This window comes from Lepidochelys kempii, chromosome 14 (genome assembly GCF_965140285.1).
Source record: "Lepidochelys kempii isolate rLepKem1 chromosome 14, rLepKem1.hap1, whole genome shotgun sequence".
In the NCBI taxonomy this organism is placed as follows: Eukaryota; Metazoa; Chordata; order Testudines; family Cheloniidae; genus Lepidochelys; species Lepidochelys kempii.
In genome coordinates, this window is record NC_136393.1 from 25,574,746 (window position 1) to 25,601,574 (window position 26,829).

General features: G+C 48.1%; 1 protein-coding gene across 7 annotated transcripts in view; it reads right to left on the minus strand.

The window, feature by feature from the left end:
* Positions 1-26,829, minus strand: part of DNAH9 (dynein axonemal heavy chain 9) — a 391,252-nt gene that overhangs the window by 255,849 nt on the left and 108,574 nt on the right. For 6 of the 7 annotated variants that reach the window (XM_073310874.2, XM_073310873.2, XM_073310875.2 and 3 more), the window contains 9 exons: positions 25,365-25,503; positions 23,770-24,057; positions 22,532-22,742; positions 18,944-19,071; positions 14,057-14,165; positions 13,287-13,434; positions 11,297-11,471; positions 5,431-5,604; positions 3,824-4,031 (listed from right to left, as the gene is read on the minus strand). In XM_073310874.2, the coding sequence (XP_073166975.2) occupies positions 3,824-4,031; positions 5,431-5,604; positions 11,297-11,471; positions 13,287-13,434; positions 14,057-14,165; positions 18,944-19,071; positions 22,532-22,742; positions 23,770-24,057; positions 25,365-25,503 (1,580 nt within the window). Of the gene's footprint in view, positions 1-3,823; positions 4,032-5,430; positions 5,605-11,296; positions 11,472-13,286; positions 13,435-14,056; positions 14,166-18,943; positions 19,072-22,531; positions 22,743-23,769; positions 24,058-24,565; positions 24,657-25,364; positions 25,504-26,829 lie in introns of those variants that run through there. The other variant, XM_073310880.2, reaches the window with a different exon arrangement.

Here is a 26,829-nt window from a genome sequence, read left to right on the forward strand (position 1 = left end):
TCTCTGGCTATGTAGACTCCCTTCTTAGGCCCTACGCTACCAGCACTCCCAGCTACCTTCGAGACACCACTGACTTCCTGAGGAAACTTCAATCCATCGGCGATCTTCCTGATAATACCAACCTGGCCACTATGGATGTAGAAGCCCTCTACACCAACATTCCACAAAAAGATGGACTACAAGCCGTCAAGAACACTATCCCCGATAATGTCACGGCTAACCTGGTGGCTGAACTTTGTGACTTTGTCCTTATCCATAACTATTTTACATTTGGGGACAATGTATACCTTCAGATCAGCGTACCCGCATGGCCCCACAGTATGCCAACATTTTTATGGCTGATTTAGAACAACGCTTCCTCAGCTCTCGTCCCCTAAAGCCCCTACTCTACTTGTGTTATATTGATGACATCTTCATCATCTGGACCCATGGAAAAGAAGCCCTTGAGGAATTCCACCATGATTTCAACAACTTCCATCCCACCATCAACCTCAGCCTGGTCCAGTCCACACAAGAGATCCACTTCCTGGACACTACAGTGCTAATAAACAATGGTCACATAAACACCAACCTATACCGGAAACCTACTGACCGCTATTCCTACCTACATGCCTCCAGCTTTCACCCTGACCATACCACACGATCCATCGTCTACAGCCAAGCTCTGCGATACAACCGCATTTGCTCCAACCCCTCAGACAGAGACAAACACCTACAAGATCTCTGTCAAGCTTTCTTACAACTACAATACCCACCTGCGGAAGTGAAGAAACAGATTGATAGAGCCAGAAGAGTTCCCAGAAGTCACCTACTACAGGACAGGCCCAACAAAGAAAATAACAGAACGCCACTAGCCGTCACCTTCAGCCCCCAACTAAAACCCCTCCAACACATTATTAAGGATCTACAACCTATCCTAAAGGATGACCCAACACTCTCACAAATCTTGGGAGACAGGCCAGTCCTCGCCTACAGACAGCCCCGCAACCTGAAGCAAATACTCACCAACAACCACATACCACACAACAGAACCACTAACCCAGGAACTTATCCTTGCAACAAAGTCCGTTGCCAACTGTGCCCACATATCTATTCAGGGGACACCATCACAGGGCCTAATAACATCAGCCACACTATCAGAGGCTCGTTCACCTGCACATCCACCAATGTGATATATGCCATCATGTGCCAGCAATGCCCCTCTGCCATTTACATTGGTCAAACTGGACAGTCTCTACGTAAAAGAATAAATGGACACAAATCAGATGTCAGGAATTATAACGTTCATAAACCAGTCGGAGAACACTTCAATCTCTCTGGTCACTCGATTACAGACCTAAAAGTTGTAATTCTTCAACAAAAAACTTCAAAAACAGACTCCAAGGAGAGACTGCTGATCACAATCACAGACATGAAGGTCGCTATCTTAAAACAAAAAAACTTCAAATCCAGACTCCAGCGAGAAACTGCTGAATTGGAATTCATTTGCAAATTGGATACTATTAATTTAGGCTTAAATAGAGACTGGGAGTGGCTAAGTCATTATGCAAGGTAGCCTATTTCCCCTTGTTTTTTCCTACCCCCCCCCCCCCCCGCCCCCAGACATTCTGGTTAAACTTGGATTTAAACTTGGAGAGTGGTCAGTTTGGATGAGCTATTGCCAGCAGGAGAGTGAGTTTGTGTGTCTGTGTGTGTCCCCGGGGGGAAAAAAAAGGGGGGGGGTGAGAAAGCCTGGATTTGTGCTGGACATGGCCCACCTTGATTACCATGCACATTGTAGGGAGAGTGGCCACTTTGGATGAGCTATTACCAGCAAGAGAGCGAGTTTGTGTGTGTATGGGGTGGTGGGGTGAGAAAACCTGGATTTGTGCTGGAAATGGCCCACCTTGATTATCATGCACATTGTAGGGAGAGTGGTTACTTTGGATGAGCTATTACCAGCAGGAGAGTGAGTTTGTGTGTGTGGTTTTTGGAGGGGGGTGAGGGGGTGAGAGAACCTGGATTTGTGCAGGAAACAGCCCACCTTGATTATCATGCACATTGTGAAGAGAGTTGTCACTTTGGATGGGCTATTACCAGCCGGAGAGTGAGTTTGTGTGTGGGGGGGTGGAGGGTGAGAAAACTTGGATTTGTGCTGGAAATGGCCCAACTTGATGATCACTTTAGATAAGCTATTACCAGCAGGACAGTGGGGTGGGAGGAGGTATTGTTTCATGATCTCTGTGTGTATACAATGTCTGCTGCAGTTTCCACGGTATGCATCAGATGAAGTGAGCTGTAGCTCACGAAAGCTCATGCTCAAATAAATTGGTTAGTTTCTAAGGTGCCACAGGTACTCCTTTTCTTTTTGCGAATACAGACTAACACGGCTGTTACTCTGAAACCTAACATTACATAAGACTGGGACTTTTCAGCTTGGAAAAGAGATGACTAAAACGATATGAGAGAGGTCTATAAAATCTTGATTGGTGTGGAGAAAGTAAAGAAGGAAGTCTTATTTACTCCTTCTCATAACACAAGAACAGACTAACACGGCTGCTACTCTGAAACAAGAACTAGGGATCACCCAACGAAGCTAATAGGCAGCAGGTTTAAAACAAATAAAAGGAAGTATTTTTTCACACATTGCGCAGTCAACCTGTGGAACTCATTGCCAGAGGATGTTGTGAAGGCCAAGACTATTACAGGATTCAAAAAAGAACTAGATAAGTTCATGGAGGATAGGTCCATCACGGCTATTAGCCAGGATGTGCCGGGATGGTGTCCCTAGACTCTGTTTGCCAGAAGCTGGGAATGAGTGACAGGGGATGGATCACTCGATGATTACCTGTTCTGTTCACTCCCTCTGGAGCATCTGGCATTGGCCACTGTTAGAAGACAGGATAGTGGGCTAGGTGGACCTTTGGTCTGACCCAATATGGCCGTTCTTATGTTCTTATGTCTGGGAGTGAGACCTTTGGTCCCCAGAAAGCCAGAGCCAAGGTCCCTGGTGACGATCTGTGTTCTGCATCTGCAGGATGGACACCTCCAAGTTCTGTATGGCCCCACCCATTCCTGAGTGGGGTCTATGCCAGTGAGGTGGGCCCCTACCCTTTGTATTGGGCTGCTCAAACCATAGCCAACCAGGCCTAGTGACTGAAATGAGAGTTCAGCCTATTGGTTAGAGCTGGGTCCAGGGGGGCAGAGTCCAGGAACAAGCTGGGGGTCAGTATCGGAGGGACAGAAGCCAAATGCCAGAGCAGGAGGGTTCACCAGAATCATAGGCTGGAGCCCGACCAATAATCGAAGCCAGAAGTCAGAAGCTGGAGGGGAACAGAGGCTAGAGCTGAAGTGGGCAGTAGGTGGAGCAGAAGCAGGTTCAGAAACGAGGCTGGGGCAGGGAATGGAAGCAGTCGGGAGCGGGACTGGAAGCAAGGGTTGCAAGCAGGAGCAGGGCAACCACAGCAGCAGTCGTGGTACACGTTGAGCAGCTGCTGATCTGCTGCGGGTGCCAGTTTTATGAGCAGGGCTGTGGCTACTCTGTCAGTTCCAAGGCAGTGCAGCTGGGCTTCCTGGTTGCCCAGCAGTGCAATTAGTTAAAGAAGCAGGCCAGGAGCTGGTCTGGCCCCTGACACGATTTCACCAGGTATCTTTCTGGAGGATTTAGAGTCCACGGTTCCCTCTGAGGCAGTTATATAATAAATCCAGATACAGCTTGCCAACAGCACATACGCTGGGGTTTCCAGCCACCCATAACCCCCAGCAAATTCCATTATACGCACCAGAGGGAGAAATCATCCCTCATCCCCTACCCCCAAGGACTCCTAACCTTCTGCCGCTTTACCTTGCAGCATGGCGGAGCTGGTGTAGTAGTTGAAAGGCACATTCTTCACCATGTACTCATCGGCATCTAGCGAGGAGAGTTTGTCTCCTACGAGCACAGATTTCCCAGTGCCAGCATTTCCCACTAGCATGACTGGCCTCCTTCGCTCCAGGAGTCTATCAATGAAGTATCGCACTCGGATGGTTTCACTGGTGGGCACCAGACAAGCCTAAGGGGAGAATGATGGGAACGTGCTATGAGCCACAGTGCACCCCCTTTCAGCTATGCTCACATGGGGTGGGGGAATACTGATCCAGCTGGATAGACCTCTGCCTGACAGTAAATTAGATTATCTACACCAGCTAAAGTCTTCAGTAACTAACTAGTTGTCTGGTAGCATCTGCGTATCCTCAGTAAAACATATCTCCCTAGGGCTGGTTAAAATTTTTCCACAACAACTGTTTTTTGATGGAAAATTGGGGTTTTGACCAAGCAAAATTTTTCACCAGAAGTGTCGGTTACTCACAAAAAACAATGTTTTTTTGTCAAAAAATACAAACATTCCAAAACTGATTTTTTTTCAGCTATCAGCCAACAACCAAAATATTTGAGTGCCAGCACGGTGCTTCTTGCGTGTTGCAGTCAAGTTGTCCCCATTCTCCTTTATGGGCCAGCCTCCCCAGCCAGACTTCATGTCCCATGATGCACTATGAGCACAACTCCCATGATGCACCATCTCCCTTCACCACGAAAAGACAGGTGTATCATGGTAAATATAGGCCAACCAGAGAGCCCAGCCTATGATGGAAAGTGTGAACATGAGGCACCCAAACGACAACTCCCATGAGGCACCAGGGCAGCATTTCAGAATCAAAATATTTGGGTTTTCAGAACTTAAATATTTTCTTTTTAATTACCTGATTTTTTTACAAAAAATTGAGTTTTTCCATGGAAAATTCTCCATTTTCTGACCAGCTCTAATTATCCCCTACAGTGCTGAAAAACTGGTGGTGAATTTGCTACCCTTTGCTGGTTGAAATCAGACATGTGTGCATTCTGCTCTGCTGCCATTCACTAGATGGAATCAGACCACTGCGTCCCACCTGTGAATGTGCCTTGCATATTAAAGAACCGAATCAGTCATTAAAATAAGACCTTGGTTTGCTTGCAGAGAGCAAGTGTGATTTCTCTCTTCTCCACGCTACCCCTTCTGGTTTAACTGGTGCCCTACTTTACATTTCAGACAGGAGTTATCAGGACAATAGACTGGCACTGCGGAGATGCGTGCAGCTTGAGAGTGGATATCTCACTGGTAATTGAGATGGCACTATGTTTTGCACACAGCTTTGATTCAGTCCATGGATGTTTGTCATTGCCCCATTCATCAATCATATTCCAATGCACTGTAACAAGAGTACTACTTTCTTAATGAACCTTGTCTTCATAATCAAACCCAGGTCACTTAATCACTTTACAGTGAATGTTTGTGTCTTAGGTGGAACGTCACCATTACAAACAAACCTTCATTTTCTCATGCCCGTACTAATGAATCTTATTCTACAGAGACAAAGCACACACCGCACACATCTATGTATTCTTTTGTGGCAATGAAACAAAGATTCACGTACCTGTAATGGCATTTCAGGATCAAATTCAAACTTGGGGATGAGTTTGGACCAAGGTTCAAACTTTTTTGTTTCTGGATCAATGTAAAAGTCGAAGACAGTTCCCTGAGAAGGAAACTTGATGGTCTTGAACTCAGTCACCCACCACTTACTGAATTCTACTCGGTAGTCTACAAGCTGCAAGACAAAATGGAAAGCAAAGATGTTAACCTGCAGAAAATCTCTAGTGATTTAAAAGGTTATCTACACCATGTCCCCAACCAGTTTGGAACCATCCCCTGCAGTACATTCCCCTGGGCTCTGCCCTGACCATTCACTCAGGACACTATTCCACAGCCAAATAGTACTTACTGTCAGGAGCTTTTTCCTGATGTTAAAACTAATCTTAATTTAATCTCATTACTCCTATTTATATCCTTTCTCATGATGGCCATTTTAGATATGCCTTAGATTAGATAGAGAGATCCATCTGGCAGAATTAATTACATGTCTCAGATTAACCAGGCCAATGAATTGATCTGGAGTATGTACATGCCTCCAATAGTAGTTGTGGATGGCTTTCATGTCCCCACCTCCAGCCATGGTGAGCCAAGGCATGCAGATTAAAGTTCTTCTTCAAAAATCACAACAGCCCATTTACTTTTAATTTCTGGATTCTTTCCCTGTCACAGCTCTCCTGTATTGAGAAGCCCAGACTGAATGAAGTATTCCAAGTGCAATTGCAACAGACTTCTAGAAAGGGACCATCACCTTTAAGTTCTGATATCTTTGCATTAACCTTTATTTGCTGCTATACTACATCGGAAGCACATATCGAATTTGGTCTCTGCTATCTTCCCTACGTTTCTTTCCCACTCGTATCCCACACCATCCACTAGTCCTCACAGTGACTGTGAAATCTGGGGGAAGGAAAGAGAGCGATTGGACTGTGCACTCAGGGATCTAAGTTTAGTTGTCTGCTCTTCCACAGATTCACAGGTGACCTTGGGCAAGACACTTAATCTTTCTGAGTCTGTTCCCCATCTGTACAATGGAGATATTAGCCCTTCTCTTCCTCACAAGGGTGTAGTGAGAAGTTCATTAATGCTTGGGCTGCATTCAGAGACTATGATGATGAAAGACCATGTAAGTAGTGAATGAAACATTACAGCTTGCCCAGATTCTCAGTGAATTTCTCATAAGGCTTATTTTTCCCCACATCCATTCGCTGTGCCCTCTTGTCCAATACAGCAAGTCAGCTGGAACTGCCAACTCACTTCATGTATGCCGCTAAAGCTCCAGAAGAAAGCCAGGATTGTCACTAACTGCTTTATTTCAACTGGTGCCCTTTGAGAAAGGCTCCATGGGGCTTTGCTATCCTGAAGCAGCCACCCCCTTAACAGCAGACCAGAGTATTTTTAAAACACACCATTATTATCCAGGATTCTGCAGTCTGGTGCTGCTCACAGAGGCAAAATCACTAATTCCTCATTTCCCTGTTGCTATAATTCCTCAGCAGTGGCTGTAGTAGCCTTCAACGGGGGTGGAAGTGAATCACTGCTAAAAGCTTTCTCACTAGGGCGCCCTCACCACTGCACAGGAGAGCTGCTTCCAGCTGCAGTCCAATCCAAATTTGAGCTGCTTCCTTAATAAAACCCCACATGGAATTTTACTAATTTCAGAGCCTTTACCTTGAAATGGAAAATCTATCAACTGTTTTCCTACAGGGAGCCCACTCCCTTCCAGTGAGCACATCAGAGTGGAAAGGCTTTAAGATTGTTTATCCTGACATTTCTGCAACGAAAGGTCAGAGTGAAGGGCACCGTCAATGGAGAGCAATAGACAGATTTTATATTGGATCATTTTTCACCTGGTTCTTGTTCAGCCTGCTGTACCCTTGGCTTCCCTACTCTGACATTTACAGAGAAGCAAAGGAAGAAGCACGGCCAGCATCAAAAGCAAAATCTTAGGGAGAGATTCTGTGGCTGCAGAGGACTTCTACTGCACCTGGTGCAATCTGCTAAAACACACCCTCCCAACCACATGTTCCGCACACACTGAAGGTGTGTCCACACCACCACTGGGAGGTGTGATTGCAGCACGCGTAGACATTCCAGCTAGCTGGGAACTAGCTAGGCCAAGGTAGGCCTAGGTCCCGGGTAGGCCCTGGGCAGGGCTAGCCCCTGCAGCTTCCCAAGCTTTACAGCTTTACTAGCTCAAAGCTAGCTCGGATATGTCTACATGTGCTGCAGTCACACCTCCCAGTGGCAGCCTACGCATACCCTGAGTAGTGCTTAGGGGAGCTGGGACGCATCGTTGCTTCACTAGTAGAGGTACCCATTGAACAAGCTGCAGTGGTGGGAACTAAATGTGGGGAGACTTGGAGACCATACAATTCCAAGGAGCACGAACACTACTAATCACTTAGGAAGTTTGGGGTAATGTTTCTTTAGACCCTGATGTGCTAGGACTGGGCCTTTTGGCAACAAGGGACACAGGAAAGGAGCCTGCACCTGAGCACCTTGGCTGGGATGAAGCTTTCTGAGTCAAAGGGATCCAGCTATGGAACAAATGTCAGCAGAGTATTTCCTTGGCTGTAGGTTCATCTAGTCAGAAGCAAATTTTGTGCAGATGAACCAAGGCACAGTAGCAGCTCTAACACTTTCCATTGATCCCTAGACCAGGCACCGCATCGAGACACAGCTCAGCTGTCCTCTCCCTGCCCCAGGGGGCCACTTCTCTGGGTGAGATGCATGACTTCTCTGCTGAGATTGCCAGAAAAAGGGCCAATCAGTGTCCAACTGGAAGTGGACACTGTTCAATAGAAAGGAGACAGAGCACCACCTGATCTCACCAAGGCCACTGGTTAGCCACCGGAGGGAACAGCCACGGGTCACTACTGATTTCAGAGTAACAGCCGTGTTAGTCTGTATTCGCAAAAAGAAAAGGAGTACTTGTGGCACCTTAGAGACTAACCAATTTATTTGAGCATGAGCTTTCGTGAGCTACAGCTCACTTCATCGGATGCATGTCACTACTGAGGCTAACATGAACTGGATCCAAGCCTGGGATAGAGAGGTGAACTAATTACGCTGGTGGTGTCAGACATTGATATTGTCATCAGGACACCCTAAACCCCAGCTTTTAGTCACTCATAACGTTGCAAACTGTTTCCCTTTTTCTCTGAAATGACCCATGTTAGGATATAGATATTCAGGCCTGTCTGTAAAGGCCTATACTCTAAGAATTTAGGTGTATTCTTATCACTTGGCTAGTGATAGAGGTATAAAAGAAAGAATCAAAACTACTGTCTGCCAGTGTAAGGGCCTTCTCTTACTGTGACAGTTTGTGGCCCTGTGCTTAGGCTCAGGCCTTTGGCTAAGCAGCAGAGGCAGCCATAAGCTGGGAAGCGAACGGTCACATCCTCACATTCCAAACTAGTCACATTGAAATAAGGTGCTATTGGGCTGTTAGGCACTATCAGGACAGGATTGTATTCCTATCACCTCCAGAGAAAGGGAAGTGCCTAGAAAATGTAAAAGGAAACTTAGTTTGATAGCATCCTGTCTGGCAAGAACTCACTTATCAATAGCTGGGATGTGAAATCCTCACTTCTGTATTGTTTTGTCATTATAGTTCCCACTTTGCTGTTGTTTGTCTGTATAATCTCTGTCTGGTTCTGTGATTGTTCCTGTCTGCTGTATAATTAATTTTGCTGGGTGTAAACTAATTGAGGTGGTGGGATATAATTGGTTACATAATCATGTTACAATATGTTAGGATTGGTTAGTTAAATTTCAGGAAAATGATTGGTTAAGGTATAGCTAAGCAGAACTCAAGTTTTACTATATAATCTGTAGTCAATGAGGAAGTGACTGGGTGTGGGTGGGGGTGGGCATGTGGGTGTGTGTGATGGGAACAGGGAATGGGGGTAAGAAAATTGGAATCAGGTTTTGCTAAAGGGGGAAATGGGAACAGGGAATGGGAGTAAGGAAGTTGGAATCATGTTTGGCTAAGGGGTGGAATGGGAACAGGGACACAGGTGTAAGGCTCTGTGGTGTCAGAGCTGGGAAGGAGATACTAAGGAAGGAAACTGGAATCATGCTTGCTGGAAGTTCACCCCAATAAACATCGAATTGTTTGCACCTTTGGACTTCGGGTATTGTTGCTCTCTGTTCATGCGAGAAGGACCAGGGAAGTAAGTGGGTGAAGGAATAAGCCCCCTAACAACCCACAACCAGTCTCTTCCCAAGGGTGAATATTTCTAGTAAGAAAAAATGGATTTGGCTCTTCCTGTGCATGAGGAGTATGACAGAACCATAGACTTCCCCCTTCATCAGAGCCCTCCTGGAAGAGCCCAACAGCTAACATAGCTGGGGTGGAAAGCGGAAACTTGGCACAGGGAGAAAAGCTTGAGAGCGTGCCAAGGAAAACGGAGCTTGTTTTAATGGATGACTGGATCAAGCCCCAGCTACACCAGAGAACACATTTTGATCTAAGAATTCCTGTGACAGCTGCACTGCTCTGTGGCAACACAGATCACAGGATGAATCCCAGGAGAGCGGGAGGCAAAGCGCTGTGGGTTGAAAGGATTGGGCAACTCCCCAAAGAGATAAGGCCAATCCAGAGTCTGACCAGCTTTAGGAAATTCTGCAAAACCCTGCTCTTTGAAAAAAAGGTTTTTCCACCATAAAACAACACATACACACACAGTCACCCCCCTTTGACCTCCAAAGCCCAATACTGAACCTCTCCTTCCACCCCCCAAACGACAACACTGACCCCCCCCTTTCACCCACTAAACCCCAACACTGACTCCACTTCTACCTCCAAGCCCAACCACTGACCCCCCAACCCAATCAACCCCAACACTCACTGCCCTTCTACCCAAACTGCACCCTCCTCAAAAAACTCACCCTACCCCAAGCAGAGTTTTTACCCCCAAGAAGTGAGAAGTGCCAGGGGCTCCATGAAGGCCACTAGGGACATCGCTATTGCTTTCACTTTTAAGTGGAAGGCACCCAGAGACTCTGGTGATGGGTGGCAGTACCAAACCCTAACAGCTGTATGTGTGGTACATTTTGCAGGGGGTGCTTGTTATACATTCTTTCAGGTGCTTGACAGAGGCCGCGCTGCCCATTCAAACATAGCTGATTGGCCATGCACAGAAAATGGCAATGTGGAACTCAGGAGCTGAGCTAAGAGCTCCAGCTGTCACGCACAGGAGCTCCTCCACTATGCACTTCCTAAGCTGGGCAGTAGAAGAGCTCCTCGCCTTCAGACCTCCTAAGATGCCCAGGAGGGAGAGGAGAGAAGCTTCCCTACTCTGCCCTTCCTACACTCGGAAGCCCCTGCCCTCTGTGCACCAGAGGCAGCCTGCAGAGGGTGATGGAGCTGGCCAGAACTGAGGAGCAGTGGATGGGATCTGCTTATGGAGGGAATTGATTTCAATTACTTCAGTGGGGGGCTGCAGCTGCTCGCACCTCTGGAAATCAGGCCACTTAATTAGATGCCCAGGTATTCATTCCTACTACATTCTGTACGGTGTTACTGCTTCAATCAGTCAACTTACTGTTGCAGAATGAAATGTTTGTACATAAGTTAATGTCTCTCTCATCTCTGTTGTTTTAATCCTTGACCCTTCCGTTCTTATACTGTCTCTTGTGTAATGATGCCCTTCACAAACTACCGTGCTTTCTCTGTAAACAAGGTAGAGAAACAGCACCGCACATTGCTCCAGAGGTTTCTATCCCATTGACAATTGTATTCTAGCCCCAGGAACGCAACACCATACTAGAGAATCACACTGAATAAGTATAATAATAAAAGAGGCTACTGTCTAAATGGGATACTACATTAATGAGCCCTACTCTTATAGCTCTCATTTTACCTGGTCCTGGAACATTGCTCCACCAAAGGCCCAGACAGCAGCAAACACAAAGTAAAGCTCGTACAGTTCCTTGGGGCAGTCTGGAGGAGTGTTCTCCGTAGTTAGGAGACACTCAAGGAGGTAACACAACATCTGAACCATACTCTGTTCGGTAACTGGAATAATCTTCTTAAACCTAAGGGAAATTGAAAGCATATGAAGTATAATTGGATTCAGCATGGTGGTCGTTAGCAATACAGAGAAATGTACATATAAATCCTCTTTCCGAACATTAACATTTTACTTTTCTGCAGTGTGTATCTTCCTTATCCATGGATACAGCGAGAAATAAAACACTCATCCCTAGACCTGGAAGAGCAGGCACGTACACAAGTAATAACAGTAATAAGAAGTTTCAGACATTTAAAAACTTGGATCCTCTTGAAAGTAGTAAAATGGGACACTCGCTAAGGGCAATGATTTCCTGTGAACACGATGAGTTAGGAACAGTCAAATAGAGGCATTATAAAATAAACCCTTTAATCTTGCTGTTTTACACCAACTTAGGAATTCTGTAAATGTAGCTGAACTAATATTGTGGCTGGCGGGATAACGCTGAATTCTTCCATAAAATAATTATAGTTATTTGAAAGGCTGGTCCTACAATTTCTGAATTAAGCAATCTACAAAAATACCTGGGTTAGAACTGTCGGCAGCTAATCCCTGCAATTTCATGCTCTGTCATAAACCTCAGGAAACAGAGTGAGGACCATCCTATGTGTTGTGCTGCTGATGGCTATAATCACACTGGTCACACAGGCAGCAATCTTGTTGCAAAACTCCTTTCATTACAAATCCCCATTTTCACTAATTCAGGCCTTTCTGTGTATCTGCCTTTTGGGCCAACATTTCCCATGCCTGGTCTCTGCCCCAATGTGCGTGTCTTTCTGCCAAGACTGTTGTTCGTGTATAAGGACTGGGATGGAAGATGCAAGAAGCTGTGTCCTGATGCTGCTCACTAAGTGGACAGAGGAAGTGCCCTCAGAGCCATTCTTCAGAGCTGCACAGCTGACATCCTGAGCCTCTTGGCTGTCCAGATCATCCTTCGCCATGGCAGTTGAGTAAGCTCAGCCTCGTGGAGGCTCTGTGCAGGCATAACAGTTAACAGAATGGGGCCCCAAAGGCCTCATCATTGATTACTGCTGCTAGAGCCTATAAGCCAGATGGACATCAAAAGGATAACAATCTAACCTGGCCAATGAGGCAGCTTAATGATTCACTGAAACCCTTATTTATAGCAAAGGAAAAACTACCACTATTGATTTAACTGGTGCCCAGCAGTGAACTGTGCCGGACTGGAAAGGGACGCAGACACAATTTCTTCTGCAGCTGTCATGAAAAGAATTTAGAGAAGAACTGCTGAGGGAGAGATCTCAACCCTTCTCATCAGAGAGGTTCCCCTGTGACAGCTGGAAGCCGGTTACAGCTGAACTATATAGTCCAAGAGGGCATGGGCACAGAGCCTGGGGAGGGAGAGGGTGACGTGTGCCTCAACTTTACTTCTTAGTGGCCAAAAACCTTTTCCCCTGAGCAACTGTTTGAAATCCACATTGCTGAGTGAAGCGCTCTGACCCAACTGACTTAACCTTTTCTAAATTCTTTCCCGTTCCCTCTCAAATTGACAGATAATTGACTCCTGCATCATACAACATCCCAGCATGCCCTGCACTAGTGAGCCCACACTTAGTACAGACACAAATTAACAGTAAAATGTCAATTAAAGTGAAACTTGGGCCGCAGCCAAGCAAGGGTGTGAATTTGGGAGCCAGCATCCGCTCCTCCTTTCCCACAAACACTACACTGAAAGAAAGGCAACGCTGCTCTGTCAATGGGGCCTTTTAGGGGCATGGCAACAATCTGCCTGGTAGTGGCCCATGCAGCTGCATCACCCAGAGAGCCCACAGCATGGTGGGTGTCGCCCACAGACAGGTTACGTCCCGTTATACTGTACCTAGTTCTAAGTGTGTCCAGGCAAAGCGGCAGGTACTTGTCAAATAAGATGGTCAGATTAGCTCGTTCTGACTGGATTTCTCGTTGGTCGATCCAGCTGCTCACGGGGGGATTCCAGCCCAAGTCTGCTGGGTTGATGTACAGAATGCCTAGAGACACAGTGCAAGAGAGACAGATACAGCAAGGACGTGGCGGGGACCGGTATCTTTCTCCACAAGAACTGTTTCACCTTCCCTCACTAAGATCATAGTTTAAGTAGCACAGCAATGTACCATGTTGCACAGCCTGCTGCTCCTACACAATTGTAATTTAGCCCAGATTTTTAAAGGTGTTTAAAAACACCTTGAAATCAGGCCCTTTTCTCTTAGGCCTCAGCTCCCATCCATAGAAAGGTGAGAACAATCCTTCCACTCTCCTATGTGTCTCTGCCTTGACTATTTCAGCTGTAAGCTCTCTCTCTCTCTCTTTGCACAGTGCCCCAATCTCAACTGAGCCCTCTACACGCTACCCGCATCACCACCTTCGTTGTCAGCCATTCATCAGGGAGTGCTGGGTTTCTAGGTTCTGCTGCCCACTCCTCAGTCACACGCCCTGTCAGCCAGTGGCACTGTGAATTAAGGCTGCCACTTTCAAAGGGGCCTAAGGAAGTTGGGCACTGAATGCCAATGGGAGTCAGGTGCCAAACTCCCCTGGGCCCTCTGAAAATCTCAACCCTAAGCTTCACTTCGTGCGAGTGGAAAGGGAATGCTCTCTTATTCCCCCTTGACCTACCTGCTCTGGACACGGTGGCTGGAGTTGCTGTGCGTAGGTGACTGATCTCAAAGAGCAGCCTCATGGTTGGGTTAAGGGGAATTCTTTCATTGCTTGCTAGTGTCAGCACCTGCAAAGGGCAGATACATTCAGAATATAAGCTTCATGGCAGCTGCATTCCTCAATCCTGCTGGTGAGAATTGTTCATTCCCGTGCTATCGCTGTATTACTCAGTATGGTCTTGCTGACATGACCTCTGCACTGCTTGGTTAGGATTTCATTCAGCTCCTCTATGTGATGCATATGCAAAGGAAGCCATGTCCTTCCATTTTGCTTGCTTACTGTGCATATCCTTCTAGTCTGTTCTCAGATATAATGGATTACGTGCTTTGCCATCTTGCTTCTCAGCACCTATTTGATATTTTCCTCCTAATATCCCACCTCCAGTTTAGCAAAGAGGATTTCAGGAAGTCTCCATGACTCCCCAAGATACACAAACCTCCTCACATACCTTCTAGGATGTGTTTGGTGGATATAATCAAGCCTTCTACTCCCCAAGAGCAGGAAAATGACATCCTGGGGGGACCTCATACTCTCCCTACAGCAACACACTTGGAAACACTCGAGGAATAAAGACTGAACAGGGGGGAAATGATGGTCCCAGGCTAAAGAGATTTCTAGCCTGTGTATAAAAACCTGGGAAACCCAAGCTGCAAAAACAAGAATCTGACAGCCTGTTTATCACTCAGGGTAAGGATTATGTTCAACTCAATTTGCAGTTTTGTTTATTTACTAGGTAATCTGCTTTGATCTGTTTGCTATCACTTATAATCACTTAAAATCTATCCTTTTGTAGTTAATAAACTTATTTTATGCTTTAATCCAAACCAGTGTGTGTTTGACTAAGGTGTCTGGCTAAGTTCCCTGTAAGCTGCATGGCCATGGAGCAGTCTATCAAGGGCCATGCAGGCGGGGAGAGGCACCCCTCCCTGGCCCAGCCCAGCCCCGCCAGAGCTGCCAGGGAGAGGAGCCCCGCCCCTGGCCTGGCCAGGCCTGGCCTGGCCCAGGCCCACTGGAGCTGCAGGGTAGAGGAGCCTCTCCCCCAGATTGGCCCGGCCCAGCCCAGCCCAGCCCCACCGGAACAGCCACAGCCCAGGACTGGCACCCCTCCCCCGGCCCAGCCCAGCCCAGCCCACCCCACCCCAGCCCAGCCAGAGCTGCCACAGCCAGGGAGAGGCACCTCTCACCCGGCCCCCAGCTGCTGCAGTGAAAGAGGGCTGGGGGGAGTCCTCTCTCCCCGCTGCAGCACTGGGGCAACCTGCACCCTAAACTCCTCATCGCCAGCCCCACCTGAGCCCACACACCAGCCCTCTGCCCCAGCCCCACCCCAGAGCCTTCACCCATAGCCAGAGCCCTCATCCCCCAGCACCCCAACCCTCTGCCCCATCCCTGAGCCCCCATCCACACTCCAAACCTCTTGATCCCACCCCTGCCACACATCACCTCCATATTGGTGCACATAACAAAATTAATTCCTTACATGGCCATAAAAATTAGAGGGAACACTGGTGTCTGGGGAAAATCTCAGCTTGGTTAACACAAGAGTGCATGGTCCTCTTCACATTGTGGGAGAAGCAGACCAGGTAAACCCATATACTGGCCAGATCTGACCAGGCCAGGACAGTACTGCTCTGGGATCTTAGGCTGGTAGCTAGAGAGCCTGCATGTGACTGCAGCTGGGTGTGTCCCACCTGTGTGAATGCTGATGAAAGTGCAAGCTTGGAGGGCTTTGCAACTTGTCACAGCAGCACAATGAGTGGGATCCCAGGCTGGTGGGTCAGAGGGCTCAGTGGTACCCACGTTCCAGGTAGCAGCCCCTGGGGAACCCATCACAGTGGAGTCCCCCATGATGTCACTTTACCCCTTTTATATCTTCTTCCCACTTGCTGGAAAGCTCTTTTGCTGTGACCTGGGTCAAACAGTTCCCATTGAGTAGTGCTATCTCTGAGAGGTTTCTATTATACACAGTTCCTGGGGTAATCCTTGTGCTTGCGTGCATTTCCTCAATAAGTCATTAACAATGTTTGGCCTTTTTACTGTTGTACCTGAAAGGCTGCTTGTGGGTGTTTTCAACCTCTCATGTTTCAGTAACACATACACAGCCAGACTTCACATACAATGATAGCACATACAATCCAACGAGCTATTAATGTATAGCAGATCAAGACTTTTAGAATGATACTTCACAAGGCATTCTTTGTACAAAACATATTGCAATTACATGCTAGTGGTGAATATTGGGATGCCAAGGTGTCACAACAACAGAAACATGGTGGAATGGTTGTCATGCCTGGAGTACAGGGATTGAAGAGTATGTGCTGTTCAGGAAAGACAGAAATAAAGGTAAAGGTGGTGGAGTAGCACTGTATATTAATAGTGAGATAGACTGTAAAGAAATTAGTGTGGTAGTGGGTAGGGGCGGCGAGTTACATGGGCTCATGGGTGCTCAGGCTCCAGTAATATTCAGGGCTGGGGGCGCTGCTCCACCAACCTTTGGAGCTGGGTCTCTCCCCTTGGCGTCCACCTCCCCCCCCCCCGGCTCCCAGAGCGTCCCTGCCTGAGTGAAAGTGGCACTGCTCTCCCTCGCCTGCCCCCGCTGCCGGCGCCGGCTGCTGTCTAAGGCTACAGCACAGCACAAGAGCAGCGCCAGCAGCCGGCTGAGGCAGCTGGCTGCTGCTGCTGCACCTCAGGAGGGGGAGGCAGAGGGGGAGGAGGCACACACATGCTTGGCAGCCCTCCCCTCCCCTTCCCTGGCACAAGACATCTGGAGTGGACCTCACTCACCTGAGCAGCTGCTGGGGCTTCGGTGAGTGTTTGACCCTGTGATCCCCCTCCCCCGCAGTCACCGCTCCTGCCCCACACTGGGCAAGGGGCAGCTCCATCCCCCACCCTCAGTGAGGCTATGGCGAGGGGCAGAAGGGGAGGAAGGAAGCCACATGTGACAGCAGTCCCCTCCCCACAGCACCCACCACCCCCTCCCAGAGCCCACACCCCCTCTCCAGCCCCCAAACTCCCTCCCAGAGTCTGCATCCAATCTCTGTCCCAGAGCCTGCACCCCTCACCCCTTCCTGCACCCCCAGCCCCTGCCCCAGCCCAGAGCCTGCACCCAGCACCCAAACTCCATCCCAGAGCCTGCTCTCCCACCCCTTCCCACACACCCTCTCCTGCCCCCAAACTCTCTCCCAGAGCCTGCACCCCAGCCCTCCGCACTCCCTCCCAAAGCCTGCATCCCTCCACCCATCCTGCACCCCCACCCCATGCCCCAGCCCAGAGCCTACACCCAAACTCTAACCCAGAGCCTGTACTCCCACCCCTTTCCCACACACCCCCTCCTGCACCCAAACTCCCTCCCAAAGCCTGCACCCAAACTCCCTCCTACACCCCCACCCCTTGCCCCAGCCCAGAGCCTACAACCAAACTCCGTTCCAGAGCCTGCACCCCCTCCCTCAGCAGCCCCTCCCAACCCCAAACTCCCTCCCAGAGCCTGCACCCCCACGCCCAGCGCAGAGCCTGCACCCCTCCACCCATCCTGCACCCCCACCCCATGCCCCAGCCCGGAGCCTGCACCCAGCACCCAGACTCCATCCCAGAGCCCAAGCTCTCAACCATCCTACACCCTAATCCCCTGCCCCAACCCAAGGCCTGCCCCCAGACCTCCTCCCACCACCCAAACTCCCTCAGAGAGCCTTAGGGAGGTGGGGGGCGGAGTTGAGTGGGGGGGCGGGCTCTGAGCATTCTGGGCACCACCAAAATTTCTACAAACCTGCCGCCCCTGGTAGTGGGTGAAATGGAATCTGTTTAGGTCAAAATCACTTTGGGGAAGAAAGGTAATAGAGGCTCCACTGGAATAGTGCTTGTGGTATGCTACAAACCCCCTGAATCTAATTTGAATATGGGTAGAGACCTCTTTAATATTTTAATGAAATAAATACTACTGGGAATTATACAATTACAGGAGACTTCAATTTCCCAGATACAGATTGGAAGACAAGTGCTACTAATAATGGTCAGGGCCAGACATTCCTGGATGTGATGGCTGAAAGATTTCTTCATCAAACAGTCACCAAACCAACAAGTGGAAATGCCATTTTAAATTTAGTACTAGTAAGTAGGGAGGACCTCACAGAAGAGCTGGTTGTAGAGGACAACCTTGGTTCGAGTGATCATGAGCTAATCCAGTTTAAATGAAATGGGAGGATAAACAAAAATAGATCTGCAACTAACGTCCTTGTTTTCAAAAGTTCAAACTTTATAAAATGAAGGGAAGTAGTTAGGGAAGTGGACTGAAGAACTCAGGGATCTGAATGTGGAGGAGGCTTACAATTACTTTAAGTAAAGGTTACAGAAACTATCTGAAGCCTACATACTGAGCAAGAGGGGAAAATGCACAGGGGAAGGGTTGCAAACCAAGCTGGATGAAGCATCTCGAGCAGGTGATTAAGAGAAAGCCTACAAGGAATGAAAGGTAGGCTGGATCAGCAAGGAAAGCTACCTCTTGTATGTTAGAAAGTCTAGGTACAAAGTGAGAATTGCCAAAAGCCAAGCAGAGCTGGACTTTGCAAAGGAAATTAAAACCAAGAGTAAAAGGTTCTAAAGCCCTTCTGGCCTTAAAGTCTATGAGTCTGTGAGATTTCAATGTACTGACTGCAGCAGAACAACGTTACTTGCACCACTCCAGTTCAATAACATGTTCCTGAAAATTAATGCCTTGTGCTGTTTTCCAGATGTAACATTTTCTTTGCGTGATGTTGTTTATTTGAAGAAACACAGTAACAACTCTTTCATACTATGAGCTATTGTCTCAACCTATGTATTTCTCTTATGTGTTGATCAAAGAATATCAATTACCTTATTATCATCCATGACAGTATTGAGAGATTCAATCCACATTGGATCGATATCACCATCCAGCACCATCCACTTGGGACCATCATGTGTGACGTTGGCCAGCTCTCTCATGATTGATGAAAACAGTCCTAGAAAGATGACACACACTCCTTCATGATCACAGAACCTGGAACTTGCCCAATCAGTTTTCTACAACGTCCTTCTTAAATGCCAAATTAAAATCTCAGTGCATTTTATGATTCAAGTCATAAAAAAACCATGTTACAGGATATCAGACTAATCTGCTTTGGGGGGAAAATGAACGTTATCAATTAATATCAATGAAAAAGATGGCAGGCCGGTGTGCAACTCGTTACTGTTGGGGAGTGTTGAGGGCAAGTAAACAGTGACTAGTGGGTACTCTACACTAACAGGGAAAGGAGGAAATATATTAAACAATATAAAGGTTTGGAAAACTGTTTTGAGTATAACTTGGAATTTCTTAAAAACTGCTTCATCAGCTGGAAGTACTGCCAGGGAACTCAAGGTGCATTTAGCACTGGGTCATGGCTTTGAATTAGAGAGATGGGGGGTGAGAACAAGAACAGAATGAGTGAATGACAGAACCACATGCTAGTGAAATCAAGGAGACTGAGGAAATAAAATGTCTCAGGGGAAGCAAATAATTAATGATAAGAACAAGAATGCTGGGAATATAGCAGCAATGCTGTAGAACAGAACAAAATGCCTCAAAACTATCATTTGTCAGTGCACAAATACTTTCACATTAAAATACCAAGAGAGACTTTGGGCTGCATGAAAAGTATCAAGCAAGAAGAAAAAATGTCTCTCTTTTGGCAAATCCTCAAAACCATGGCTTTTGCCCAGGCTGAGCATTTTCTTGCGCAATCCAGAGTAGAGGAACTGGAGGCAGGCAAAAACCAAAAAGGAGGAAGAAAAGGAGTTTCTCAGCTGGAACTGGAGTTCTTAGAGAAGACTGTCAGTACAGAGCCCTCTGCTCTTGGGACACACCTACAGATTGCACCAAAGCCAGAAACCACCGGAAAGCTGTGGCCCTTGATTACGTCCCAAGCCATGAAGAGTTACAGAGGAGAGCTGTAATGTCTAAAGGAGGTGTGGCTGCCATGCACACTCAGTTTATTCCACTTCCTCACAATCCAACATGGACTCCAAAAACATGGAGATGGGAGTTGGGAATGTCAATCTGCTCCGGCACTCTACTCCAACACAGAGGTGGGTTTCAGGTAAGACAACTTAAACAACAGCTGCTGGGTGGCTCATTGGAAAAAGGCATCCGATTTTGAGGTCAGGTCAAGAGAATAACGCTTCATAAAGGTATGAGCTGAACTCCCGCTACGCACAAATTCTACCACAGGGACATTATGGATGCATGCTCCAGAAACTGCCTCAGACTGAGTTGTATTTGTTCTGATATCATTGGGGACGGAGACGCATAGCATCTCACAGTGCAGATCTCAATCCATTATGACAGTGGTTGAGAAGAAACCACCCCTCCACTAACCTTGTCTCTATATGCCATAAACTGGGGAGAAAGGGAAATCAACAGACAAGTTTGGTTGTACTAAGTCCTTTTAGAGTCCTATTAAGGGACCTTTTAGTAGGCAATGTGTGAAACCTGCCCTCCCCTAGGAACTAATGTAGTTTAGGGAAGAAAACAGGCAAACAGTCTGATTCAGAAGAAAATCAGTGACTGAGTGGGGGTCAATTTAGCATGAGAATGCAGACTTTTGTTAGGCTGTGTAAGGAGAGTGAGCTGCGGAAGCTCTCTGACTCACCTCACTGATGTTAGGGCTACAAGAAACACAGTTGTCGGGACAGCTGATGAAAAAAACATTGCAGTGGGGAGTTCCTAAGCCTGGGTAGAATGAGGACAAGCTCCCGCAAAAGCACTGGCTCACGAAACATCAGCCAGTCCCTTTACAATGTCCCTAAAAGCAGAGGCCCCCTTGGAGTGGAATGTGATTTGCAGCTCTGCCTGGTGTGGGCTCACTCCAGGCACTGTTTGACCAAAGCTAGCCCTTGCCTTCACTCAGGTCAGACTCCATAGCCTCATCTGTGACCTGCACTTTGTTTCTGTCACTTGTGATTTAAGGTCTGTAGTTACAATCAGATGAAACTGGCACTGTAGGGGGTCAAAGGCAGAATACATTCTAGGGACGAATGGGCAGTTTATCTCTTGGAAGGAGGACAGTTGGGTATGATTTATTGGCAGCCTCTTCCTTCGCCTTCCTCTGCTTAAAGGACCAGGGCATAGGCGGTCTGGCCTAGTGGTCACAAATGGGCTGAGGTCTGCCCACCAGGGAAGACGTGTCTCTCTTACTGTTAGCCAGTCAGCAGCGCTGGTGGGTTAAAAAGAGAGCATGTGGCAAGCAGAAGTAATTTCTGAGGCCAGAGAAACCTTTCTGTAGCGGGGTGGATACCCGCTCGGGCCCAGAGGGATTTAAGATAGCCCTGGGAGAGGGCTGGGGCAGGGAAAGATGGGCTGATTGGCAGAGCAGCCACAGCTGGGGGCCATGCCCCAAACAGACCCATCGGGCCTTATAAAAATCAGGGAAGCCCCGGAGCAAGAGAGCACTCTCTCGCTAGCTCTGAGAGGGAGGGACCTGGCTGCAGAGACCTGAATAGAGGACCTAGTTTGGAGCAGGGCTGGGGAAAGGCCAAGGGAGCTGGGGAGCTCTGGCCTAGGAAAGCCCCAGGCTGCAGGCCTGGGAAGGCCTATTAGGTACGGGGGTTGCAGGGGCAGCCATGGATAGGCAGAGGCAGTAGGTCCAAACCCAACTTTGCCTGTGATGAGTGGCTCATACTGCAGTCTGGCGCGGGGGCTAGCTGGTGACTGGCAGGAGCCTACGACTGAGGAGAGGTAGGGATAGTGGTTGGGGGGCTCTTCTGGGAGTGGGAGACCCAGAACTGTGGGGTAACGCCAGGGGGCAGCACATAGTGAAAGGGGCACTGGGGTCCTGGGAGGGACACGGGAGCCAGCAGCAAGGCAAGACACCGGCCTGAAGAGGGCACTCTGGAGGCTGGAACGCTAATTCCCTGAGATGACCAGCAGGAGGTGCCGCCGGTGAGTCTGCGTCCTGTTACACTTTCCATAAGTGCTGCTGTGGCTATGCTATTAATGGTGAGAACATGGTGAAATGTGTGCACGGAGCGGATGAGATGGAGTGGAACATGGTGCCCAGCTCATTCTCACCATAGTTACAGCATTCCTGGTTTGAAAGTACTCAGCGCTTTCTAGTTTAGTCCATCATTAGCAGCAGCCTGTCCAGGTTAGGAACTTTGAGTCTCTTGTATATGAGCAGGACAGCTGATTCTTAGGGTAGCTAAGTTAAAACAAGATTTATTCGAGAGCAATTTTCATCTGAAAGTCCGACTGGCTAAAGAATCCCATGTGCTCCATCAGCAGTAAAGCATTAATACACTGTAGATATTAGATGTGTGTTTGTGCTTTGAGATCTATTGAAAACCACCACATAAGAGCAATGAACTATTAATATTATTGTTGTTGTTTACAAAGTTTACAGAAATACCCTTTCTGGTCAGTGGTTTATGTGAAAACACACCTACCATCTTTCCATTCTCTCGTTGCTGGGTTGATGATGCCAAAAAGTTCATCATTGGTGACTGCTTTGGGGTTGAGGTCTGTCCAGACAGGTCGTCGTTTCATTATCTGGTAAGTCTTATTCAGAGATTTCAGTACCTGAGATTTGCCTGTGCCAGCATTACCCACTACAAAGACAGAGTGCCGCACAGCCAGCAACTCTTCCAGCTGCACCACCTGCAAGAGACATCAACTAGAAAGCCCACCAAATTTCAGACCAAATTAACAACCACAAGTCCTGCTTTATTGAGCAGCCACATGGGACTATTAAGCCAGTTGCTCTCATAACAGTGTCTCCTTGCAAAGCGGAACAGAATCATTGCATTATTGTTAAGGATACAATTTAGTCACAGAGGTCACAGAAATCACAGATTCCATGCTTTTACTGGACCTCTGTGACTTCTTTGGCTTCAGCTGTCAGGAGCTGCAGCTGGGGCCAGAGCTGGGACTGTGTGGCCCCATCCTAAGACTTAGGCCAGGGCTGGAGCCCGGGCTGTGCCCCCACCCAGTGGTGATGGGGCTTGGATTATCAGTCCCCCCACCCGCCGCAGCAGGGCTCAGGCTGTCAGTCCCCTGCACCCATGGGGTTTCAGCTGTCATTCCTTCCCCCACCCCCAGTCATTTTTAGTAAGTCACAGGCAGGTCGAGGGCTCCTGTGAATTTTTATTTATTGCCCACGACCGGTCCGTGACTTTTACTAACAATACCAGTGGCAAAGTCTGAACATTAATTACTGTTACACCAGCACCGAGCTAGCAGTGCCCAAAGTGCGGTTTGTGGAATTCTACAATATGGCTCAATTTAAAATGAGGTGTGGCCAGTCAAGACCTGTCCACGACTTGAACTATAAATACCCCTGACTAACTCTTAGGTGCTCTGGGGGGCTCCAGGACACCACTGCTGCTCTGGGGCAGGTGTCGGGGGGCCTCTGTTGCTCTGGTGGGGCCTCTGGATTGCCGCTGGTGCTGGAGGAAGGCTCCAGGGCACTGCTGGTGCTGCTGTGGGGGGAGGGGCTGGGAGCCACTGGTGCTGCTCAGGGCAGCCCTGAGGTCAGCTGCACTGGCCACTGCAGAAGTCCCGGAAAGTCATAGAAACCGTGACTTCCCTGACTTCTGTGACAGACTCACAGCCTTACTTATTAGTTAAGAGAATACTGAAGGTTAAGTAAAGGTCTGAAGTTGGGATGAAAGAATCTCTCGCTTACTTTGAGTACAAAGTTGTCTTCAGCCTGCAGTTTGAGGTTTAACACAGCCTGTTTCACAAATGATTCAAAACTCAGGTCTCGTTTTCTGGGGACATCCAAAGCAGGAAAAAGATCCCCGATCAGCCCCATAAACACTGGCATATCGTCTGTCACAATCTTAGGAATGTTGAAGTCACGAAGAGAGCGCATAAGAACCTGGTCTTCGGGACGATCAGGGTCCCCTCTCTTAAGGGAGCCAGCAACAACCAGCACTGACTTAATTGCACGCAGGCCCCAGTCATAGTGATCCTAAACAGGGCAGAGTGAAAGGAGTCATTTACACTTAGCTGGCTTGCCAGAATACAAAACAAGGAAGCAGACAGTTCCAAATGGCCATGTAACCCAACAGCAGAAATTCATCTGAATCTTCTTCCCTCTGCACAGTCCTTGCTACAGAATGCAGTAGCAGTCTGGCTGCTAGGACTTCCAACCCCATCTTCCTTAGGTGGGATTCAGCTGATATAGAATTCAGTAAGTACAGCAGCACTGGGAGGAGCTGAGGAGATCAGACCCTACCCCTCTGCCCCTCCAGTGCCCCCCTGGACCCCAGCTCCAGGGACACTAGGCCCCATGCAACTTCATCCTTCCCCCAGTCATGCGGGCCCAGAGAAGGAAGGAACACTAGGGTGGAGCCAACCCATGGGCAGAGACTCGGCCAGCAGGAGCCAACACAGAAGCAGTAACAGCAGCAGGCATCTTGGGACACTGATGATGTCATCAGGCTGCTGACAAGAGTTTTAACTCGGAACACTCATACCTCTCTGCTGATTGGCTGCTGGGTCACTTCCTTTATCCCCCTCTCAAAGTCTCTCCATCCTCACTCCAGCTGACCTCCAGCCTTCTGTCCCTTCACCCTCCTCTCCTGAGACTGACCAATTCATTTCATATACATTCCAAGGACGCAATCATATGGCCATGAAGTCCTGTTGCTACAAACCTGCGCTGGATTTTAACTACCTGCCAAAAGATGAAAGGCTCCTTCTTCCATTACTAAACCTGAGACACTCAAAATGATTATGATTCAGCATGTTTATTATGGTAGGAGAAGCTGCTGGCTGTGGGGCAACCAAGAACGGGGCCCATTGTGCTAGCACTGTACAAACACAGTAGCAGACAGACCCACATTTCCCCCCCCCCACCCCGTTCACACAACGTGCCAATTACAGTACCCCATGCACGTCTTCCCTTAATCAGCAGTGCCTGCATGCAGGGAATCTTGTGGATGTGCACTTACACGTGTCAGTCAAGTTGGTCAGAGCTTAGAGTAGAAAGAGAAGGAGGACTTGGGGCACTTTAGAGACTAACAAATTTATTTGAGCATAAGCTTTCGTGAGCTACAGCTCACTTCATCGGATGTATTCAGTGGAAAATACAGTGGGGAGATTTATATACACAGAGAACATGAAACAATGGGTGTTGCCATACACACTGTTATGAGAGTGATCAGGTAAGGTGAGCTATTACCAGCAGGAGAGCGGGGGGTAGAGCTTAGTGTTACTGGTCATTAGGAGACTGACATATTTAATTGTGCTTTTTAGCTCATGAAACAGACTCACCTGTTTGGACAGGAGCTCTTTGCATAATTGGTAAAGAGTAATGAATTTCCTGGCTAACAACCGTGCCTCAATGAACCCCTCAGCCACCAACATGATTTCACAGATCAGTTCAAAGTCTGGCACAACCATTGCACATGGCCTAAAAGCAAGGATGGGAAAAATAATTACAGAGCTACATTTCTGCTTCAACCAAGGAACAAACACAACTTTGCTGGCAAGAGTTTCAGCACTGTGACTGAGAGGGATAGCTGAGGCCGGGGTTGGTTTCGATTCTGAGGAGGCATGTAAAACAAAAAGCCCACAAAGCTACAATTGTAGAATCAGAGAGATGTAGGGTTGGAAGGGACTTTGAAAGGTCATCTAGTCCATGCCCCAGGATTAAGTACACCTAGACCATCCCCAACAGAGGTTTGTCCAACCTGCTCTTAAAAACCTCCCATGATGAGGATTCACCAATAATGTCTCCTACACCAGTTACAAACAACTTCATATCGCGGCTACAAAATCAATCTTCGAGACAAGCAGCAGCTCTGTGTACTCACCCTATCTCAGGCACTAACTGATACAGACTGATGTCAATGCAGACAACGTGTAATGTGAGGGGAAGGGAGAGAAACACTGACTTCACCTTGGAAGTCTAAGCGCCACCCAGACTAAGGCAACTACTTACACTAATGCAAAGGCTGGGACGGATCACTCCCAACACATTGTCAGTGTCCAAGCTCAGAGACAAAGGAGGACAAGCTGGCTACGGTCTCTTCACATGCTGACAGGATGGGAGGGCGGGGGAGAGAGAGCCTGAGGCACAGAGAGAGTCAAAGACAGAGGGGCTCATGCTGCTGGCACATGGGTCTCTCTGGCACTCCTACTCATTGCAGGACATGGCTGGAAGCCACTAATTGATATAGTCACCCTCATTCAGAACCCCAGCCCTCTTTGAGCCCAGAGGTGTAACTCCTGGTATTCCCCCTCCCATCCTACAATACTCTGGTGGCAGCTCTGTTTGTCAAATAGCTTGGCATATTTGCAAGAAAACATAAGGGCCTACAAAGCAGGCAATAGTGTTCTACAGAGGGGATGGCCCTAGGGAGCAGGGTGATGCTGCTGACAGCAGATGTGACTGTCAGATAGTGAGGGTGTTTTGCCAATACAATGAAAGGTGCTTACCGAGCTCTGGCTACACAGGTATGTCTTCTACACCTATGGTTGACCTGAGTCAGCTAACTGGGGCTCATAAACTTGTGGCATAGATGTTTGGACTCTAACCCGACCCCAAATGGCTACCCTGCAGTCAAACAGCCCCTTAGCCTGATCCCTGCAAGCCTGATCCCTGCAAGCCCAAGTCAGCTGACATGGGCCAAACGCGGGTGTTTAATTGCAGTGCAGACATACCCTAAGGGACAGATTTCAAAGGTATTTAGGAACCTGAAGATGCAGATAGGTACCTACCTGCATCTTTAAGTGC